Source organism: Egretta garzetta, unplaced genomic scaffold, assembly GCF_000687185.1.
Source record: "Egretta garzetta isolate BGI_Z169 unplaced genomic scaffold, ASM68718v1 scaffold732, whole genome shotgun sequence".
NCBI lineage: Eukaryota > Metazoa > Chordata > Aves > Pelecaniformes > Ardeidae > Egretta > Egretta garzetta.
This window is the reverse complement of record NW_009259029.1, coordinates 109,650-131,970: the sequence shown is the minus strand read 5'-3', so window position 1 is coordinate 131,970 and position 22,321 is coordinate 109,650. Positions and strand designations below refer to the sequence as shown.

Below are 22,321 nucleotides of genomic sequence, written 5' to 3'. Positions count from 1 at the left end.
TGCCCAGCATGGTCCCTACAGCACCATCTGCACCATGAAGGTGCTCAGCTCATGACATCTCCCCAGGCTGCTCCAGCTGTGGCTTTGCCATGCCCTGCTGCTGTGCAGGGTCCATCCCATGTCGAGGAACCTGTCTGTTTTGAGAAAAAACCTTTCCCCCTCTCTGTCCCCAGGTGATACGGCCGTGGTGCTGTCTCCTTTTGCGCCAGGGCTGCCCTTCCAGCTAACACACATCTCCCGTCCCCTGGTAGGAAATGGAGTCGAAAGTCTCCGAAGGCGGCCTGAACGTCACCCTCACCATCCGGCTGCTGATGCACGGCAAGGTAAGGGGCTCCCTGCCAGGGAGTTTCCTCACAGCTCCCTCTCCCACCTCCGCTCCAGCTGTGCCTGAGTCCAGCAAGCTCCACGCACCACCCCCACAGCCCTGGGCTGCCAGGAGCAGATGCCCTGCTGGTGGGGAGGGTGGCACAGCGGCACGGTGCTCCTGGCCCCTCTCATGCCTGTCCCCCACCCTGCCCTTCTGCTGGAGACAGCGTGCGCCAGGTCTTTGCTTCATCGTGGGGTTGGGCTGGATTGTCCTCACGTTTTGTAACGTCGATTCCTTTGTGTTTGGCTTTTTTTCTGTAGGAAGTTGGAAGCATCATTGGAAAGGTAAGGACGTCTTTTAAATGTGTATTTAATTCTGTTGCCTGCACCATTTGCTGCCTGTGGTGTGGTAGATGCTAGTCACCTCTTTCCTGTGATGTCCTTAAATGTTTGGTGTGCATGAGCTTGTTGCTGCATTTGTGAGACAGAAATTATGAGAGTGCCAGAGAGTGATCAAAGACCATTCCCCTAAAATAAAAAATAACCACCAAACTTATCTGGTGCTATTTCCAGCTGCTTCACTGTGGTGATGAGTAGGTGTTTCTGATCATGTTGCCTGACATTTTAATCAAATAGATTCATTAAGAGAGATTAAGAAATGTCATGCAGACCCATTTAAATTCTGCAGCATTTGTCTCTGAGGCCACAGGACACCATTTAGCGTGTGCAGAAAAGCCTCACGAGGTGTTCTGCTCTCTGGTGCTTGCTGTGGCGGTTTGGAAGGTCCTGGCTATACAGGATTGGGTTTTTGGTGTTTTTAAAAGACAGGTTTGTGGTAGCAAAGATTTGCAGCATGAGCACCTTCTCACATATGCTTGCACCTTATTTTTCCATCAGCCTGTCCAGCCCTGGAAAGATTCACGGTTGTACCTGCTTTATATCTGAATATAAAGATATCAGATCTCTCTATAGATGCTAAGTAACTGCCCTTCAAAATCACTCTGAAGTGCCAGCTTTCCTCAACATGTGATCAGTTTCTGAGCTTTTTCCATTGGTTTTCCTCCTAATGGGAAACAGAAATGAAGGTAGAAGCTACAGGTGTGTAGCTGGTTTGTCTGTCGTGTTTTACAGACGTGGAGAGCAGGGCTATGACAGGCTACTCCCTCAGCTCTTCAGCCTGCCCACTGTGTGGGGATGGAGGACCAGGCATCACAATGCTGCCCAAATGTTTGTCTGTATGTTGCCACCTATTAGAGAGACGCATGTTCAGAAGGGTTGTTCTGAAGGTGGAAGTCTTGAGTTTTTAGTAATAGCCTGTGTTTCTGCTTCCTATTTCAGAAAGGAGAGACTGTGAAGAAGATGCGTGAGGAGGTGAGCAACCCTGCTCTGTAGAAGGATTTGTGGGAGGAGGGGAGAGGAGTGGGCAGGGCCGTCGGGCTCTCCTGCCTGGCAGCAAGCAGCGTGGTGGCCAGAGCTGCACATTGCCCTGTGCAGTATGTGCAGTAGCTCCCAGGGTCAGGACACACAAGCTGGTTGTGCCCAGAGCTCTTTGGTCCAGTTTTCTCCCTCCATACTCAAACAAACTCCTATAAAATTTAATGGAAATTTTCCAGAGCCAAGAATTTCCTCTTAATGAAACAGTGAAATGAAGTCACTCGTAAGATGCTTGAGTTTGCCCAAGGTCTTTGCGCCTGCATCTACAAAGGTGTTATCAGATCAGTAAGCAACACTCTTCCTTTTTACAAGCAATGACCCTACAAGCTGGTCTTGCCTTGACCGCTTGGGTTTGCATTGCAGTAAAAGACCCAAGGTGGATGCTTGGAAACCCATCTGAGAGTTGGGGTAAGCCAGTGCTGGAAGCACCGCAGGGGAAAGGGTTGGGAGTTTTTAAGGTTAGATGGGGTGTAGAGAGGCTGGCAGAGGTGATGACCTAAGACCAAGTGAGCAGTGCACTTGCTGGTCACCTGGGGTTCTCTGAGCTTCTGCTGTTAGGTGCTGAATGTTCCCAGGCTGGGACAGGATCCAACCTGGAAGAAGGGCTGCACCTCTGGCACATCCCTTCCAGTTGCTTGGCTATGGTTATTCCAGGGCTGCCCTTCTCTTTCCAGAGTGGGGCAAGGATCAATATCTCGGAGGGGAATTGCCCTGAGCGAATCGTGACCATCACTGGCCCCACCGATGCCATCTTCAAGGCTTTCGCCATGATTGCCTACAAATTTGAGGAGGTGAGCAACATGAGCCTTCACCCCAGGAGGGCAGAGTAAAGTGGTCTACATCCAGACCCTTGGGTGGCCCACTGGCCAAGCAGAGCACTGGCATGCCCACTGCTGGGACCAGCAGTGCAGATCGGTCTGGATACCTCCAACCCATGTGTGACTGGTTGGACTTGCTTAACTGTTACACAACCTCGGCACAAAACCTTCCAGACATTTCTGACTAGGCAAATACTGAGTTTCAGTGAAGTGTCCCAGAGGTCTCACAGTTAATTAACTGCAGGAATATGCAGTGATGCAGCTGCAGACCAGCCGGGGTCTGGGGGACGTGACCCCTCTTCTCTGGCCCAGGGCATTTGGGTTGGCCTGGATGGCAGGTGTGGTGTTGGGTACCAAGGGCTGATGCATTGCATTCTTATTTCCCAAGGACATAACCAACTCAATGAGCAACAGCACTGCTACCAGTAAACCTCCGGTGACGCTGAGACTGGTTGTGCCAGCTAGTCAGTGTGGCTCTCTGATTGGCAAAGGAGGATCCAAGATCAAGGAAATCAGGGAGGTAAGGCAGACCTAGTTTTGTTCTTGCATGTAATCTCAGCTCTGACCAAGGGGGAGTGGGAGCTGCCTTGGAAAGGGGGATCCTTATGCTGTGAGCATCATGCATCATGTTGCTTCCCAGGATGGTTCTGCTGACATAGGAACAGCATCCCGTGGGACCTTGCCGGCGTGCTCCTGCAGATGCAGGCAGTGCGCCACATCTGAGCTTGCGTGGGGCAGCACAGCTCTTGCGAGGCGCGTAGCATCGAGCTGGAGCTGGCTGCAAGGAAAGGCATTCAGCTGTGGGATGTCTCCTCCTCTCTCTTTCTGTCTCCAGTCAACAGGTGCTCAGGTTCAAGTGGCGGGGGACATGCTGCCCAACTCCACGGAGCGGGCGGTGACAATCTCGGGGACACCCGAAGCAATTATCCAGTGTGTCAAACAGATCTGTGTGGTGATGCTGGAGGTACAGTCTGTAACAAAGGGGGTAAAGTACATAGGAAAAAAACCCAGCTGGCACCACAACAGTGCTGGGAGCTGTGGAGCGTGTCTCATACCCTTCACCACGCGTTGTTGGACCACTCATTTCCTGGTACCTCCGTTTGAAACCCACAGTGTGTTTTCCCTGCCATCTTTGTACGTTTTTTCTAGAGTCCCACACTGGAAACCTGCCTGATCAAGTGTCCCAAAGGAGATGGTTTCTGTCATAGCACAGGGTGGCTTTAGGAGAGGGGGATGACGGAGGAGACCAGGCAGGCTGGGACAGCCATAGCCTGGTTTCCCAGCAGCACCGAGGGTGCCATGGGAAGGGGATGGGTGCTGCAGCCACTCCACCAAGCACCTGGCCTCCTCTGCATGGGGCTTGTGGTGCCCCGTGAGGACCATGGCTGGGAGGAGGAGGCCAGTGCATCCCCTATGCTGGGGAAGCTGGGACTGGGAGCACAAACCCAGGCTCCAGCAAGGCACAGTAGGAAAGGTAGTGAAGAAGGCTGGTAGAGAGCAGGGCCCTTAAGATTCACAGACATGTGTCCAGGGTGCCATTTTCTGGGAGAAATGCTGATGAGCAGAGCTTGAAGACCTCTGCTATGGAGAAATGCTGCTGTACCAATGACTTATTGCCAGGGATGATCACAGCCATATGCCCCATGTCCACACCTGCCACCTCAGATGGGAGAAGCTCCATCAGGAAAGCCCTTGGGACACAGGATGGTGACACCCTCCGCTCCTGGTGCCTCCCAGAGGTGGATGGGCACAGATCCACGTCAGACCCCTCTGCCTTGCTGCACAGCCCCCACACCACTGCCCCTTCACAGCAAGGAGGAGCACATTTTGCTGCTGCAAGAGCTTCAGATGAGGATGCCAGGGCTTAGTGGAAGTGAAGCAAACCCAAATGTAAGCAACTTCAATTTGGTAGCAGCATGGCTAAGGAGGAATTGCCACAAGTCACATTACCCACCGCTGCTGGTAGTGATGCTCAGGCGGGTACGCTCTGCTGCTAGAGGAGTGCGATTTTAGCCATTTATGCTCTGGACTACAGCAGGTAGCTTCAGGTGATGCTTGCAGGTGTGTTAGAAAGTCTTTGGTGGCTGCTGATCTCAGCAACCAAAACAAGGGTGGTTGCTCCTCTGTATGGCTAAGCAATGATCCCTAGAAGCCTCCAAAATCTCCTCTATGGTCTGTTATATTCAAGAGAAAACCAACAGCAATAACTTGGGTGAGAAGATCCCATGCACCATGCAGTGGGATGCATCACTACAGCTTGATGTGCATCACTACAGCTTCTGCTCAGACCTACCCAGGTACCGGTCAGGTCACAGCAAGGAGGAGCAAGATGTCTTGCCCAGCTGGAGTGGGGCTGCCCCAGGTCATGCTGCCCCAGGAGAAGGACTGGGAGTGTGTACGAGTCAGTGCCTCTGATGCTGGTGTCTGTCTGGCTGCTCACACAGACTGCAACCACCATGCAGCTCTAGGATAAGATCTCTGGAAGTGCTGGTATTGCCCTCTGAGAGGGGTTTCCAGCCTCTGGCTCCCCCAGAGCTCAGCACCCTGCCCAAAGTGATCACTGCCACTTGTCTCCCAGGGTATGGGAGGTCTTAGCCCCATTCACGTCCCAGCTTGGATGGTGATAGACCAAACCAAGTCCTGAAGGTGACCTTGTTATGGCAATGAGGAAGATGAGAGGGGTCAAAGAGCTTGCGCATCATGCCAGGTTGCTCAGTCAGGATGCTTGCACCTGTGAGCATCGTGATGCCCAAGCTCACGATGCTATGCCACAGCTCCTGCTGCTCGGCGGGGGTGGTATGACTCCAGGGCAGGCTGTCGACATACAAGAGCTCTCAGGCTGCAAAGAAAGTCACTGTACGAGGAGGCTTCTGGCAGTCAGGGATGAAAAACCTGGTCTGTGGGTGTACCTCCCCATCTTGCTCCACCTTGAGGGTCGCCTTGGGGTGCTTTGAGGGCACTGCATTCCAGCATCAGGCTGAAGTCTAGACCAGGTGATGCAGTTTGTGGAGAGCAGAGCAAAGGCAAGGGAGACAGCCGAGGACTGGAAAGTGATTTATTGTCCCGTGCCTTGGCAGGGGATCTCCTGTACCCCAGGTTGTCCTCATTGTCCATTAAACACTGATTTCCCCCATGTCCTCCTGTCCAGAAACGCGGTTCGCCTGGTGCGTGTGTTGCTGGCGGCGGCCCCGGGGGCCGTGCTCCGTCGGGTGCTTTCTAACACTCTTTTTGCCGCCATTTCAGGAAAAGCTATTCTAATGTTCTCTCTCCCTCTCCTTGTCCCTTTTCCTAGTCCCCACCAAAAGGTGCCACCATTCCCTACCGCCCAAAGCCCGCCTCCACCCCTGTCATTTTTGCAGGTGGTCAGGTAAGAGCCGACCCTCTTGCAGCCTCCACTGCCAACCTCAGCCTTTTACTGCAGCACCAGCCGCTGCCCGTTAGTGCACTCAGGTTTCTTGCCTTCTGACTTGCATGGTGTCATCCCATCCGTTGTGTCCCACGCCAGGTGGACTGAAAGCTCTTTGCAGAACCGCTGGCAGTTTGCAAGCTCAGGCAGATGACTTAGCTCCTGTGATGGCTGCTAGAGGATAAGGAAAGGGCCAGCCTGGGGAGACAGGGTGTTAACTCTGCCGAGCACTCGTGCACCAAGAAAAGGCTGGATTTTGCTTCCTTAGACCCAAACTCAGTATTTGCCAACAGTTACCAGTGTGAAGGAGAAAATAAACAAGAGGCCATGACCATGCTCTCACAGTGGATGCAAATGTTTATTTTCTGGTATCTCTAGTCCAATTAAAAACAACTTTGCATGGTTGTAACTGATCTGAGATAGGAAGGGCTCATCCGAGTCACCCCAGGACCATGCTGAGCCTCTGTTCAGGGCAGTCTCCACGAAAGGGTCATCCCCATCACTGGTGCTCAGCTGGTTTGGGGTGCTGATTCCCCCCCAAATGCCGTAACCTCTGCTGCAAAGCGGGGTCTCAGCTCTGCCCACAGGAGAGCCTGTGTTGCATTGCCTTCAGTGACACTGCGCACTGCTCAGTCTGCAGGCTTGCAGTCATGATGTGGTATTTCTAGCAACCCTTGGGAAGTGAGGGCAGATTTTTTCTTTGCAGGATGGTTATCTCATGCACGTGCCACGGGAACTGGCAGTTGTTCTGCAAACGAAAATGAGCTCCTGCCACATGCGATTTATGAAACAAGAGCAGTTGAGCAGGCTGCTGCTGTTAAAGAGGGGACTTGAACCATTGCTTTTTTCCACCTCATCTACTTACCTTGCCTGGTGACCAAGGACCTGCCTGTAGATGCCACCATGCTGTGGTATACCAGTATCTAGCAGGAGAGGTACTTTCCCAGGAGCTCCAGCAGCCAGGTAGAGCCTGCACCACGAAGCTACAGCTAAATTACATCCAGAGCAGCTCTGCATGAGTTATTTAATTTCTCCCCAACCATAACAAAAAGCAGAAGGACAAACTAAGGGTGGGAGCAATGCCCAAAGCACTGGCTATTTCAGGTAGCGTGCTGAATTAGCATGTCTTAGTCATTGCCAGCATCAGGAGGAGTGTGCTGTTTGGTCTGAACAGCCATCCTGGAAAAGAGCTTTGAGTCCAGCTGCTTGGTGAACTTCTCTTCTCAAAAGGGAGAGTAATACAGAGATAGCATTTCTCCTGCTGGCGAACGGTTGGTGTCTTGCACAGAAGTGACATCGCGGGAAGAAGCAACCATCTCTGAAATGAGAGCTCTTCCCTGCCGCCCCTGAGGGAGCATTGGCAAGCCCCTTGGCTCTGCCCGAGGAGTGGCATGGGGCGGGTTGGCAGAGGACAGCAGGTGACAGTCAGTGGTATTGCGAGATGCTTTGGGGCGGGTTGAACCTGCAGGAGCTCAGCAGGCTGAGGGACGCGGTGGCCGATGGCAACTGCCACAGGGATCAGCCCTGTTGCCCGTGTGCAGCGTCAGCCTCTGCAGAAAGCCAGGTGCCACGCAGGCAGGTGCTGTCACGAGTTGGGTTGCATCTGTCCAAGACACCTTCCTTCCTTTAATTAGCTTTTTCTAATCAATTGTTCTAATCAAAAAACAACAATCAAATTAAAGCACCAGGAAGGAGTGAACTTAGAGCAGCCTCTGCCACGTCCCCACGGGCACGCCAGTCCTCATCACGCTGGGATGCCGGCAGGCACTAGGACTGCTGTTCCGTGTACAGGGCTTTGCCCCTTTCTTCCTCCAGGACTTTGGGGGGGTTCTTCACAAAAAGCGCTTTACAATTTGCAAACAATGTGGCAAATTTGCAGGAGGTTCAGAGTGTTTTTTTTTCTTTTTCTTGGCTATCTTTACTCTCCCTTTTTAAAATGTTATCCATCTCTTTTGCCATTTCTTTGAGAATCATCTGAATAATGTGTCAACCAGTGAGATACATCTTGCTAGCTGGTTAAGTCTAAAATATTGGGATCTCTAGTGTCTGGCTCTTTACCCACAGCAGTGCTTAATTTTCAGGCTATTTGCAAAAGAGAAAGGGTTGCTATAGACGATGGGAAAAACACTAAGCAATTTGCCTAGCAGACATTTGCATGGATTTGTCAATTATTGCTGGGGAAAGGCATTGCAGTGTGGGCAGCCTGTCCCTGAGCCCTCTCCACGCTTGGTGAGACATCAGTACCAGCTGACTTTCTGCACGGCAATGCCTTTCCCCCCAGCAGAGCACTGGAATATTCTGGGTAGATGTAGAGCATGTTGGGAGTTGTACACCTGAAAATACGGAGAGGCTCACTGCATTGGCTTGCTTTCTAGGATCACATTTAGGTGTGGAGTGTAACAATCATGTTAGCATGCATCCACTACACAGATAATTCTGGTTTGATGAATATGTTTTGTACAGCGAAGCCCAGTCTTCCTGCTCCGTGCAATTCTGGCACCTTTAAAGAGCTGTTTCCTTCCTTTTGGAAAAGCCAAACTGAGCCCAAGCCCTTCAAGTTAGGTAGCTCAGCATGCGCTGGCTTTGGTTGGAGGGGTACGTCTCCCTCCTGCCCCAAGGACTCGCTGCCCCAGCAAATTTAATGCAGCACAAGGGGGACTCTCCCCCTGGGCTAGCCAGGGGGCGCATGGGGCAACTGCTTGCTGCTCGGAAAGTGCTTCCCTCATCCCCTCCAGCCTCAAAATTAAGCCAGTTAAGTCAAAATTCAAGATCCCGTACGCCGCTTTCACTGGCACGGGGTCCCGGGCAGAGCAAGATGGGGGTTGAGCTCCTCTTTAGCCTCTGCATTCACAGCATTTACCCCACGTCAGGCAGAAGGGAGCAAAGCCCAGGGACGGCAGTCCCTGCGGAGGCATGGGGCTTTGCTGCTGTCTCCTGCCAGCCCTAATAACGTCTGTTTTTTTCTTTTGCAGGCCTATACTATTCAGGGACAATACGCTATTCCACACCCAGATGTGAGTTTTTCCCTAATTTCTCTTATACCCTTTTATGTCACCTGCATGCTACTGTTAATTCACATAATATTAATATTAGACAATAATATTAATAGCATATTTTCAAAGTAACTGGCCGTGTGTAGTATCTGTATTACCTCGAATAGCCTTTTAACCTCTTAGCTCTAAATTTATCAGTTCTGAGGACTTGGCCTGATGCTAAATTGTTTGCATTGTTCAGTGCTATCCCTTTGTTCTGAGACAAACCATATACTATGCATTTTGTGCCTCAAAATGATGAAAACATAGAGAGAAAGGGAAGAAAAAAGACTTTCCCCTCTATTTCCCCCCTTATCCTTAAATATTCATAAGCCAAGGGCTTATTTAGGTGTTGAGTGCCTTGGTGGGGTGGGGTGAAGCCAGAGCTCTAGTGGTGCGTGGTTTCTTGCTTGAAGCCTGGGTGGGAGGACGTGCCTTTTTGGGAGTCCTCCTCCAGGTGACTCAGAAGCAGGCGCTGAGGCTGGGCAAAACACCACCTGTGTCCCCCAGAGGGATGGAGAGCACAGCCGCCTGCCGCGCTGCTGGCTCACCTTGCCGACGGCTCTATGCCTCCCTGCGGGAGTGGACCCCAGACCGAAGCGGTCACCCTGGGTTTGACGGCTGTCTGGCTGGGTTTGTCTCCCTGTTGCCCGGGGGCAGGCATCACGGGCACAGTCCCCACTTTGCCTTGTGCTTCTTGGTGTGGAGGCAGGCGTCGCTCAGGCTTGCAGCATGGATGGGTTTTGCTGACGCTCAGATCCCCCCGCTCGTGCCAGGCTCCCGTGCCTGGGGTGTGTCAGGGAGTCACAACATGTTTGGGGGGGGATGTGTAGAGAACATCTGCTGGCATGTCGGCACATAAAAGTACCAACAGAAATAGAAAACGAGTCTATTTTAGAGGATTTCTCTATTAAAAGCAGTAGTGAAGCACTGCAATGCCAGCAGCTCCTTGCTGGCAACAGACAGCTGCTTGGCTTCTGGGGTCATCATGGCTGGTGTGTGCTGGGAGCTCTTGGAAAAGGCTGGGATTTTCTAAAAGTGTTTCAGTGGGGATAAAGCACCCGCTGAGTCCCATTGCAGAGGCCCCTTCTTGCTGGCACGCCTGTGAGTCAGGGGTCCGCAGCAGGGGCTGAGCACAGCGCGCCGCTCTGGGGATGCGGCTTAATTGTAAGCAGCGTGGTCTGGGTGTAAAGCCCTCTCCAGCCATCCCACACAGGGAAGAGTTTGATGTGGCTCAGTATTCCTCTTTCTGATGGGTGCATCATCATCATAATCATGGGATTACTTTTTGTGTGACTGAGAACAGAGCAAAGCTGTTCGATACCAGGAATGCATGCTCCCTGTGGGAATGATTAGGACTTGTAGGATGGATTTTGATCTTAGGAGCAGCGATTTCACCCAGTCTAGTGAGGCCAGGCTTTGGCTTTCCATGTGACACCAGTATGCGTGTATTTTGAACAGCCTGCTGTGGTGGTTGCTCAGAAATATTCGTAATTGTGTGCGCTTCACTTTTGCTCCCTAAGCGGAATATAAAGAAATACATCTGCGTATTTAAAGAGCATAGATCAATATATTCTTTGTCCCAGTTTTCCTTTACAAGCGGTGGTGACTGCTTAGAGTGTTTTCCTTGTTATTATATTCCTCTGTTTGACAGGAATAAAATACACTTAATATATTTTCTGGCTGCTCTCTGTCCTACTCTCAGCAGATTTGCTGAGACCTGGAAAAAGTTGTTCATGCAGGGGCCGCATGCTCCATCCTTACTCCCAGAGCTCTCTCACAAGGATCCATCATTTTAAACACTGCTCGGTGCAGAAACCAGCTTGAATGTGGGTTTAGGGCATTGCCCTCACTCTCGCAGGTGTCTGTGTTTAGTGGATGCCTTTTGCAGACCTGTGGCTGCAGAGTGGTCAGAATTTCAAATGCCAAAGCTAAAATGCAAGCTCCTGCCCTGATTTTCTCCCCGGGGAAAAAACCCAGGTCAGCAGTTTTGGCTCACGAAGGGCTTCAGCATTGCCCAGGTACTCGTAAGCCGTTTGGGATGTGATGGGTAGCTACCTGCCTTCACAAAATTTGCGGTGGGAGATGAAAGGACAGCCATGGCAGCCAGGAGTCAGAGGTGTCTGGGAGTGAAATGAATGTTGAGCGACAGGAAAGCTCCCCAACCAGGGCATTGCTCCCGGGTATGTGCCAGGCTGGCAGCTGATGAGATGTCACCAGGCATTGCTGTGGGTGCCTAGTGATGCTTGGCGTGGCTGTACGTTCATCCCAGCACTGCTGTCCTGCCCTGTCCTGTCCCTTCCAGCAGTGCCGGTGGGGGAACTCCCCTCTGGTCTGTGGGGAAAACCAGAGTTTGAAGAAATGGTCTCAGGTTTTTGCTTTCAGCTTTTTCTGGGGAATGGGAGAGGAGGTGTTTCATGCACTGCAAGGGTTCACATAGCAACTTTCACGCCTAGATGTAGCCATCCTCTCCTCTTGCAGGCTTTTTTCATTGCTGTTATTATGGGTGTTTGCTAAAGCCACTATCCAAACTATGTCTAGCATAAAAATATGCTAGATCAATATTAGAAAGGATTTTGGTGTTTCCCCATCAGGCAAAGCAGGACCCCTGCCTTGGGGGGCACGGTTGGAGTCCGAGGGACTTTGCCTCCCCAGTGCTCCTTGGCCATGCTGGCAAAGAGGCAGGAGATTTCATCTGGAGTCCTGCTGCTGGGACCAAATGTAATGAGGAGTTCTGCAAACTGGGGCGTGCAAATCTGAGGGCGTGCCTGGGTTTAATTTGGTAGAAAACAGGAAAGTTCTTACATTAAAAAGCAGTGGATGCTGATGTCCCTGCTACCTGCAGGAGAGGTGGCGTGCCGGGTCGTATCCAGAGCTGACTGTGTGCCAGCAGGAGCCCGCCATAGGGCGTCTTCAGCCTATTTTCCGTGCTGCACAGGGAGAGATGTGCACATGCCTCTTTTTGTGGTGCAGCGAGGCCTCTCCCCCAAGCCGGCGGAGGCTGGAAGTCCTCACGCCTTGGCCCAGCGGGGCCCCCTCGGGTACCTCACCAGGGACTTGCAAGTGTTTCCCCTCCCCTCTGCCTCCCTCCAGTCTCTCCCCCGGTGTGCTCAGCCCCCTGGCTCTGCTCTCTTCAGCTCTTCCCCCTCACCACTGCCGGCCAGACCTCCCCGTGCTCCTTCCCCAGCCATGCTGCAGGAGCAAGGAGGTTTTTGACTATTATTTTCCCCCAAACATGGAAATCATAACTCCTGACTCTCCCTCACTGGGGAGGGGATGGCTACAACGAGTAGTTTATGTTTGGGGGATGATGCGATCCTGGCAACCCTCTGACCACCTGTGAAATCACCGAGCGGGAGGCTCATTGCTAGACTCAGCCCGGTTTGTTTTGTTTTCTTTTGTTTTATTGTTTGGTGTTTTTTTTCTTTTTTTAATTTGGAGCAGTAAAACAGAGCACAAAATGTATTCCAAACAAACTCCTCTCTATGCAACCACTTCCTGACAGGACACGAAAACCTACCCAGCACAACAAGGGATACAAGGATCTGAAATACCTACTGGTCATGGCTGAAGCCCATATTTTCCTATACTGCTAAGGGGCTTGCGCTTGTAATGAGCTGACATTAAGAGCCACAGTTTGTCTGTCTCCCAGAGACATTTCCCATCAGAGGCGCAGCACGAGAGCGTTTGCTGTGGGGATGAGTGGTCATGATGCAGCTCCAGCAGCACAAAGAGGGTCTTCTGGCTGCTGGCACACGATGGCCACCAGCCTGGCAGTGCCTTTCAGGTGGCTCCTCTGCTCTAAACCTACCTTGAAGAGAGCAGCAGCCTCTGGTCGAAGGTTGTGAAGCCCGGGAGGGGGAGGCAGCGGCTGGAAGCGCCGCAGGCAGCAGCCCTGCCCCTGCTGCAGCAGCCGCCGTGCGCAGAGGCAGCCGCTCCCTCGCGGCACGAAGGAGCTGAACTGTTTGACGAGAGGTGGAAACTAAGAATGGGCTTCTTGCTGGTATTGTACTTCAGACCCTGACCAAGCACTTCTGCAAAAGATTTGGGCTTTATTGTATTTTACCCAGGCCAAGTCCTTCTGCTAATGTTTTTGCCATGTCTCACCATGGCTTCCTCGTTTGTTTTTTTTTTTTGTTTTATTTTCTTTTTTTTCTTCCGTTATAATTTTGTTCTTGATTTTCGGTGTGACTTGTACTCTATGACAATAACCTTCTTAGCTCTAATGTCCCTCCTACCCCTCAGCAGTTGACCAAGCTCCACCAGTTGGCTATGCAGCAAACCCCCTTTACTCCCCTTGGACAGACCACCCCCGCTTTCCCTGGTACGTACCCACATGCCCTTTCTAGATATCCTTCTCTTCTTACCTGTAGTTTCTCTCTCTCTCTCTAAACTCATGCTATTTAATGGAAACAGGCAGGGCAAGTAAAACTGAAGTTGCAATGTCCACGGGGAAATGTTAATAGGGAGACAGGACGGATTTTTGGGGGTTATGGTCCTCACGGGCGAGCTCTCAGCTGTTAACTGCACATGCCTGGACTGCTCCTGCGAAGCCACGCTTACCTTGCTCCCAGCACACTGGCTTTCCCAGCAGAAGCAATGAGCGCCACCCTCCCATCCTTCCCATCCCAGAGGAGGTAGCATCCCCCGCTGTGCACTGCTCCGGACCCCGGTGGGACATCCCCACTTTCCTGGGGAGAACGGCTCAGCGCCAGCCAGGGATGCTGCCCCACTGTCTGCAGGGAGCGGTGCCAAGCAGGGCAGGATGGCACCCCCATGCTGGGGAGAGCGATGGGAAGGAGCCATGGCTGTAAGGAGCCGTGTTAATGGGAGGACAGCCAGCCCCGGCATGGCTCAGCAGCCTCGTCCCCAAGGCTGGCGTTGCAGTTAACGCATTTCATGGTGACCTGGGAAGCAGATAGAGTGCAGGGGATGGAGATACTTAAAGTACCTTTGTTTACTCAGTGGTCAAAGCGCCAGTTGGAAATGCCTTTTCTGACAGTATGTTCATCATATTTTGAGCTTCCTAGATGAAGTGACATTGCTTATCTCCTTGAAGGCAAAAGCATTAAACCTGTTTCTTCTTTGCTCTTCAGGAGAAAAGCTGCCCTTACATTCCTCCGAAGAAGCTCAAAATCTGATGGGCCAATCATCAGGTAAAACACAAAGCTTCAGGGAAATAAGCAGGCTTCTGTTGAAATACATTTCTTAAATAGGACTGTGCCATTGTTGTGCTCGTAGATAATTTGTGGTATTTGTGGAGAAGATGGCAGGTTTTCTTGGTTGGCAGGGAGAGACCAGGCAGTACTGTGCCTGCAGTTCTCCTTTGTACAGCCCAGCAAAAGAGAAGTGCCTGGAGTTTATTGCCTAGGTTTTTGGTGTTTGCATGTGACTGCCATCCACGTAACAGAAAGAGTCAGAGTCATCGCCCTTATTCTTTCATTTAATTTTGCATAAACTTTGCTCAGAAACAGTAGAAAAATGCCTGTGGGAATGGAAACAAGACACAATTTTAGCCGTCTCTAAGCCATTCAGGGTGAGCTGCCTTTTTAGTGGGACAGGACCCCGAGGAGCCAAAGTATGTAATGTTGGAGAAATTTTGAGGTCAAACGTCCTGCACATTCATCCATATGTGCCAAACGTGCTTATCTTTTATAACCTACCATTGCTTAGAGAAGTTATCCTGAGATCTGGAGGCTCATAGGTGACGTGAGCCAGACCTCCCTTGGATGTACCTGGGCACATGTGTGCTCTGCATCCAGCTGAGGTGCATCACATGCATGCCTCCAAAGAGTCTGGGGACATCGCCTAACTATGAAAGCAAATGTAGCCCAAGTAAATAGACCCCACAAGACTATAGCAAAAATAGATTTTATGATACCAACCTCCACAGCCTTATTTTCTGTGTGCCCTGCTTTGCCCTTTGCAATCACCCGTGGCACTAATCCTGCCCTGACCCCCCCCACCCACATTACAGCTGTGGGGACTGCTTGTGCGTATCAGTGAGGGAGGATCTGGTATGCTAAAATAAACTATCTCCAGGTAATGGAGAAGGACATGGCCATTCCTCAATAGCCATCATGATGCAGGGGGTGATGCAGTACCATGGCACCATGTGCCCCAAGGGCTTTCAGCAGCACCCATGGCATCTGGGCAGGGGGCCATATCTATGAATCTGAGGAGGCCAGCCTGCATTTCCAAAGACCCCTGGGTGCCTCAGCATTGCTCTGAGCCCATCCCCAGTGCTCTGCTCCCTTCAGAAGACATTTTCTGCCCTACAGAAGCTACTGACAAGCTGAACCTTGTAACACATGGCTGAGAGGCAAGGACATCTGCACCCTGGGGGACATGTCTTTGCCTTAGATGCAATCCATCTTGCCCTAGACTGTGAGGAGGCTTGGTGTGAAAGATGGTCCAGGGCTGGTCAAATGTCTCTCCCAGTGCAGCATGCTATAAAGTCAGCATTAAGCATTGTAAAACTGTGGTCTGTGTAAAACCCGGGTGGGAGCTGTTTTGTGCAGGCTTTGGCATTAGTACACCTGGCAGGGAAGAAGGATGGCATAGGGCTTCTGAGTGGAGAGTTTGCATCCTCATTCCCCGCCTTTCTGTGTGCTCCCGAGTGAAAAACTTGGTAGGGAGACCTCCTGCAAGTGGGCGCCTGGGTGGTGTACCCAGGCCTTGTGTCTCTGTAAGAGGTGCATGTGGGAAGGTGCAGGAATCATGCAAGAGCAAATCGAGGATACCTGATATTCTCCTTTCTAGGGATGATGCTCAAATGAGAGTGCAATGTAAGGCTTCATTTTAGTATTTTAGAAATCTTGCTTTGACAGTGCCAGTACCCAGACAGACATCAGTTCAGACCTGCTGGGTTTTAAAACCTGGGCGGCTGTTGTTGGCAAAACTGGATGGGAGCTCCTCTTCTGCGGTGCAGAGGGCCTCGATGGAAATGCAGACCATCAAACTTGGCCACGAAGGAGTTGCTCAGCGTGGTTAAGGCAGCGGCATAGAGCTCTGCAGCGTGAGGAAGCCCTGCTGGACTGGGCGACTAGAAATTCAGGGTTGGTGCTGTCTTGTGTTGTAGCAGCCCAACACTTTCAGTATCCTTGTGTTTCTTTTCTCTGCACGCCTTTAATCTGCACAAGTGTCTTGGACTCTTGCACACACTGCTCTTAAAAGCCACCTTTGGTAGTTCATACCATATGGATAAGGGGGTTTTTTGAGGTTACTGCAAATTCCTGTTAGCCACTAGACAGCTTCTCTCTTGCAGATTTGCAATAGGACATCCCTGCTTCAGCATTGAGGTGATTTAATATGGAAACCTGTGGGAGAGGCAGGCTTCAGTCTGGCCTAGGAGCATTGCAGCATGCTGTCCTCCTGCCTCTGGAGCTGCACACGGAGGGTAGCCTGCTGGCTACTTACTGTTTGCCATGCTTTCCCTTGGGAGTAAGAGGGACCATCCGTCCTGGGTCCAGGTAGCGTTCATGTCTTAGCAATCTGGTTTAAATTCAGCGTGCAAGTCTGTAGGGCTTTAACTCGCACAGTACTTCGCAGGCTGCCCTGTGCTGGGACTGCCGGATCCCCTGGGGAAACCGGTTTTGGGGCACCAAGCTGCTGTTGTAACCAAGCGGCTCTGTGCTGCTGTGCCCAGAGAGGGCTGCAGGGTGTGTGGGCAACCCTCCCACTGGCAGGCTGTCTGCCTCTCGGGTTGGGTTTCCCAGCCAGCAGGCCATCTGCTGCTGTGTGGAGGAGGGAAGGTGCTTTTCCCACCTCTGTCAGAGCCTCCCAGCGATGCTGCAACCTTGTGCTGTAACGCACCCTCCTCTGAAGCCATTCCCAGTGGGAAGATGGCGGGTGGGAAGTGAGGCACTTGTGGGGCAATGCCTGCAAGGCCAGCTCGAGAGATGCAGGGAAAGGTGGCACCCAGCTTCAGAAGAGTCAGGTAGAAACCGTCTTCCTCCTCCTTGTACCAGAGTGTGTGATCCCCTTCCCCTCCTGGCCCCGGAGCAGGACGCAGCCTTTGCAGTGTTGACTGTTGCAGGAAAGCAGTGGAGCTCCAGCATGCTGCCTCTGCAAGCTATAACCATTTTCCCTTGCATATGCCCAGGTTTGGATGCCAGTCCCCCGGCCAGTACTCATGAACTCACCATTCCCAATGATGTAAGTAAATCCAAATGCTTCCTTGGAGGCTGTGTGAGTGTGTGTGTGTGTGTGTATATATATATATACACAGGGATATGTCTTTGTTAAATATGTTTAGAGATGCCCCTTCACCAGGTTCACTCATGCCATGTACAGTCTGTTTGAGATCAGCCTGCAGCATAAGTCACCCGTTGGACTTTACCCTGTTGGTAGCTTTCCTAGGTACAATCCTCCTTAATGCTCCATTTCCCTTTCCAAGTGAACTCGGTGCTCATGAAACATGCCCAGTTGACTGCACTGGGAAGAGGAGAGAGCTCCTGAGCCGTCCCTGATTAAACTATATTTGCTTAATCTAGCGCTGACAGATCTGAGATGATGTTTCAGCTCAAGCATGGTAACTGGGGGAGGGGTTGAAGAGGAGGTAAGTAAATAGTGTTTCTGATGTCACAAAGTGCCACACAAGCATCTGAAGGATGGTGCATCTCATCTTAGTACTGGTGGCAGGCAGCTTTCGGGTCTCATAGAGGGTGTCATTGCGGTCAAGTGGATGTTGGACTGGGATATTCGCTGGAGGGAGACTGAAGTTATGCTTGGCATTGAGTGGTGCAAGAAGGGCGCTTGGGGATGCTCAGGTGGGAGGAGGTGGGATGGAGAGCCCAACAGAGCCGACACCTGGATCCAAGGGTCTTGCTTCTGCACTGGCCTACTGGTTTTCATGGATTCATAGCAAGTGGGCACTCAAATCAGGATCAGGGCAAGAGGGGGGATCACTTCCCATCTCTGTCCCCATCTCCACCAACTTCAAGGACCTTCAGCCCATCCTAATCAGGAGTTTCTGGATCGGGTCTTGCAGCTCTTTCCACTTCTTCATGCTGTTCACCAACACACGGCAGTGCAAGGGAAGGGCAGAGAGCATGGCTGCAGCTGCCAGGCACCTCCACTCCTCCAGGACACTTGCAAGGCCTCCTTCCACCTGAAAGCTGTGGCAGTGAAACAGCTTCTGAGTATTTGCCATCTGAAATTCTTGGAGATGCTTCACCCTGGGGCCAACCACCGCAGAAGGGCTCTGTGGAGGAGCCTGTGGGAGATGGCAGCAGGGCTGATCCCTGGTCTGCTTCTGTCCATCCAGCGAGGAGCCCCCTCCAGCAGGCTGCGGGGAGCTCTGCAAGCGCTCCCGAAGTTGAAACAGCTACATCTGTTAAGCATGTGGGACTGTGGCCCTGGCAGCAGCGAGAGCATCTTCAGAAATATCAAGTCACCCCTTGCAAAGGGGCCTTTCCTCCCCTTTAACATGCCGATGGACCTGCCACGGGACCTGGGAGCACTCAGAGCATTCGCTTACTAAAAGCCTGGCTCTCATCAAACCTGCACAGCATTAAATGTCATTGCCTGCGTCTTTCTGCCTGCTGAAAAATACCTCCATAGGTCTGCCTACTGTCGTTTTGAGGGCTCTTAAATCCCCATTGCCACCTTCCCAGGAAATGGAGGACAGGTCTGGGTTTCTTAAAGCAAAGGGTCTACAGGCGTGTTTTAGTGGTGTAGATCGACTTGTGGTTGTGCTGCAGAGAGAGGAGAGTTGAAGGAAAGCTGATGATGAAATTCATCTTGTCTCTTTGACTGTCCGGAGAAACTTGATCAGCATGCAGAGATGCTTGGATGTTGCTGAAAATCTTTCCAAATAGATTTGGCTCCTTGGGTCTCTCCAGCAGGTTCCAGCTGTAAGGAATTTTCATTTGTTGAAGCATCTCTGAGTTATTTCTGTGGAGTGAAGACCAGGATGAGTGGCTATTGGGCTGAACATCATGCTAGTGATGAAGTGAGATAGTTGATACCCTTACAGCACTGCAGTGGGGTGTACATTCGGATTCATATGGGACAAACCACTAAGGTAGCCCCATGGTCTGACAACAGGACCAGTGAATATTTGGAGGAGTAGTTGTCTCCACTTACACAGTGACAGAAACCCAGCAGCTGCCAAGATGAATGTCCTGTATATAAAATTCCCAGGTGCAACCTTGGAAAGGAGCTCAAATGCTGATGGCCAAGAAGAATATACAGAAACACCTCATGCCTGTGTTGGTAAAGCTGGACATCTCGGTATGCGTTACCAAGGTTCAAAGGTGCTTGAGGGAACCATAGTTTGATGCACAAATGAGTGATAGCGAAGATGAAGACCACTGAGGAAATTCAAGCCATTGAGGACCATTGAGGAAATTCAAGGGGCAGGCAATTGAGGAAATTCAAGCCTACAACTGGCTCTAATTTTTTCACAAGAGTGTGAAAGACATGTTTTTAAGTAGGATTCTCTTCTGTGCCACAGCCACATGGTGCTCTCCTGTCAATGGTGTGAATGCCGGCGAGCCCTTGCATTGCACCAAAAGAGCTGAAGAGGCTAACAGAGGCAGTAAGGGTGTCCCAGCAGGCTAGAAGTAGTGTGGGATGGAGTGAACAATGTGAAGCCATCAGTGGCGTGTGATGAGGGAGCACTTGGGGTTGGGCTGTCCCTGGGGAAGGTGGCGGGCTTGTTTTCTTCTATTAAAGCATCCTGTATCACCATCTTCAGGTTCACTGCAATTAGCAAGGGGATAAGTGCAGAGCACAGGCTGAAATATGACTTATTCCCATGCCCTTGCAAAACAATTGCAATTATTAGACCATGAAAATTATTATTACTGAAATGAGCCCAATATAATGCCTCACTCTTCCTGAAGCCCTCTGAGATGCCAGCCATCGTGTGCGGATAATTTAAATTTGCTCCCCTGAGGACCAGAGCAGGGCAGGCCACTGGACGTGTCCTGGGAGGACCATGCTCCCGTGCAGCTGGGATTCATGCCCCGGCTGTCCCTCTCCAGTTTTCATGAGCATTAAGGTCACTTGCACCCCAGGACAGACGTTCCCTCCGTGCTTTTTTTCTAGCTAATAGGCTGCATAATTGGACGCCAAGGGACCAAAATCAATGAAATTCGGCAGATGTCGGGAGCGCAGATCAAAATCGCCAATGCCACGGAAGGGTCATCGGAGCGCCAAATTACCATCACAGGAACCCCTGCAAACATCAGCCTCGCGCAGTACCTCATCAACGCCAGGTGAGACCCCCCAGCTGAACTCCACTGCCTCCCACCACAGCCAAACCCATCCTGCCAGTGCGGTGGGAGCAGCGCTCGCTCCCGGCACCATGGGCCAGGAGGGGCTTCCTGAGGCCATCGGGGATGGATGGTGGCTTGCTGAGACCTCTGAACAGGGACCAGACGTCACCAGCAGGACCTCTCACCCTGTTGGTGCTTTGGCTGGGGACCAGGAGGTGCTTCACTGCCAGTGGAGCAGCCGCAGGTTGCGCCAGTCACCTGCCCACCCACCACTCTCACTCAAGGATTTTGCTCATGGGTGGGCAAAATCACTGCCGTCTTTCCCTGCGGACAAGGCAGGGGATGGGGACGGGGACGGAGCTGAGCTGGTGGTGGGGAGGCATCACTTGGGAACTTCTCGCTGGGATCCCAGCATCGCTTACTGCCGCCTCAGAGCCTCTTCCGTGTGCTTCCAGGCCTCCCAAAGGCTTTCCTCCATCCAATGAAAATAGTCAGTCCAATAAACGCAAGACATGGGAACGGCCTGATTGCTTCATTTTCATGCTAAAAAACTTGGCGCAGCAGGACTTTTCAGGGGCTGAGTGCTCCCAACGATGCCTTCGGCTAGGGGGTAATGCTGCCTGTGCTGTGGGGGACCAGGGGTCTGGCAAGGGACTGCAAGGGGAGTGTATAGGAGAGGCGTAGCTGGAGAGGGGTTGGGGACCAGCTCCGTGCTGGCAGCAAGTCGTGTCAGGGGTGGTCACACAGACCTATATGCCTACATCTACAGACTCATGGATGGGGAGCTTAAGGGGAGACAGGGCCTTTCGCTGGCTTCGTGCCCGCCTGGCACAGCCGTGCAAGCTGAGGCCGTCTGGCCGTCCGTGCCCTCCGCTGTGGGCAGAGTTGGTGCCGTGCCAACCTGCCGCCAGCTCAGGATGTGCGCAGCTGCGGGAGGCTGCTGGCGTGGTCACAAGGATGGGGGGCTGTTGGCGGCAACTCTGACGTTTGTTGGGGTGTGGGCTGGGAGGACCAGTGAGGTCTGTATGTGCTTTCTCCTCCTTGCACCCAACCCACCTCAGCCCCAACCTGCAACAGACCTCCACCATCCCATCCTGCCCTGCTGTCCTGCTGCCCACACCCATGGCACCTCTCCAGCTGCTCAGGAGAGGGATGGGGCCAGCCCCGTGCCCATGGGCATGGCCAAAGCAGCTTTCCCCGCAGCTCCTTGCAAATCCTCCCCACCTCTTGAGACGAGAAAGAAAAGAAAAATGAGTGGCTCTTCATTACTGGGAAGGACTGGCTGAGATGCAGCTTGTGCTGTGGCAGAGGTAGAGATGTCTTGGTGAGGGGCAGGATGGGGCATATCTCAGCCTCTCCCATAGTTCCAAAAAACCAGAACAAAACAAAGAAGCCAGGGGAGCTGGGACAGCTGCCTGTCCTCTGTGGGAGGAATGCTGGTAGAAAGGAAGGCATGTGCTGGGATGTCTCCTGCCAGGACCCCTGGTGGGTGGCACCTCTGCCACAGTGCAATGCCAGGGATGGGCATTACCTGGCAGCAGTGATGAGAGGGGAAGGCACCCAGCTGTTGAGCTGGCTCTATGCTCCAGCCCCCCCGTGCCCTTCATGGGCACCCTCAAGCTCCATGCACTCAAGCCACCCAGTGAAGCTCTGCCCCCCATAGGCAAGAGGAGGAGCGCTGCCCTGCAGGGTCTTAATTTTCTTTTCTGCTCCGGATATTAAGTGCTTGTTTTTGTCTCCCCCCCTCCTCCCCCCCCTTCTCTCTGCCCTGTCTATTCTAGGCTGACGTCTGAGGTCACTGGAATGGGCGCACTCTAATTTCCACCCACCATCCTCCACTCCGCACCACCCGACCCTCTCCAGCCACCGGCACTCCACCCAGCCTGTACTGCCTGTACATTTACCGTCTTCCCTTTACCTCCACAAATACTCTTTTCTTTACTAACTAACTAATATATATATATAAATACACATGCATATGCACACACTGGAACGTTTCTTTACGAGCTCCTTACTGTGCTCCTGAGGCTGCTCCCGAAATCTTTGGTTATGGTCCTTGTTTTCAGCGTATGGTGTTATTACTTCATCTGTTTTTCCGGG

At 52.0% G+C, this 22,321-nt stretch overlaps 1 protein-coding gene across 9 annotated transcripts; it reads left to right on the top strand.

Moving 5' to 3' along the window:
* Window positions 1-254: 254 nt before the first annotated feature.
* PCBP3 (poly(rC) binding protein 3) lies at window positions 255-22,039 on the top strand. 9 transcript variants are annotated; one of them, XM_035890260.1, is made up of 16 exons: window positions 255-323; window positions 628-651; window positions 1,645-1,677; window positions 2,415-2,531; window positions 2,947-3,078; window positions 3,394-3,522; window positions 5,279-5,305; window positions 6,540-6,559; window positions 7,512-7,543; window positions 8,008-8,030; window positions 8,937-8,978; window positions 13,242-13,320; window positions 14,093-14,152; window positions 17,101-17,153; window positions 20,052-20,221; window positions 22,003-22,039. In XM_035890260.1, the coding sequence occupies exons 1-16, from the start codon at window positions 255-257 to the stop codon at window positions 22,037-22,039; spliced, it is 1,047 nt and encodes a 348-aa protein (XP_035746153.1). The 9 variants fall into 9 exon arrangements, with proteins under 9 accessions (XP_035746153.1, XP_035746156.1, XP_035746155.1 ...); XM_035890263.1 differs by lacking the exons at window positions 5,279-5,305; window positions 6,540-6,559; window positions 7,512-7,543; window positions 8,008-8,030 and adding an exon at window positions 5,851-5,925 and having other exon boundaries at window positions 13,245-13,320; XM_035890262.1 differs by lacking the exons at window positions 5,279-5,305; window positions 6,540-6,559; window positions 7,512-7,543; window positions 8,008-8,030 and adding an exon at window positions 5,851-5,925.
* The last annotated feature ends 282 nt before the right edge of the window (window positions 22,040-22,321 follow it).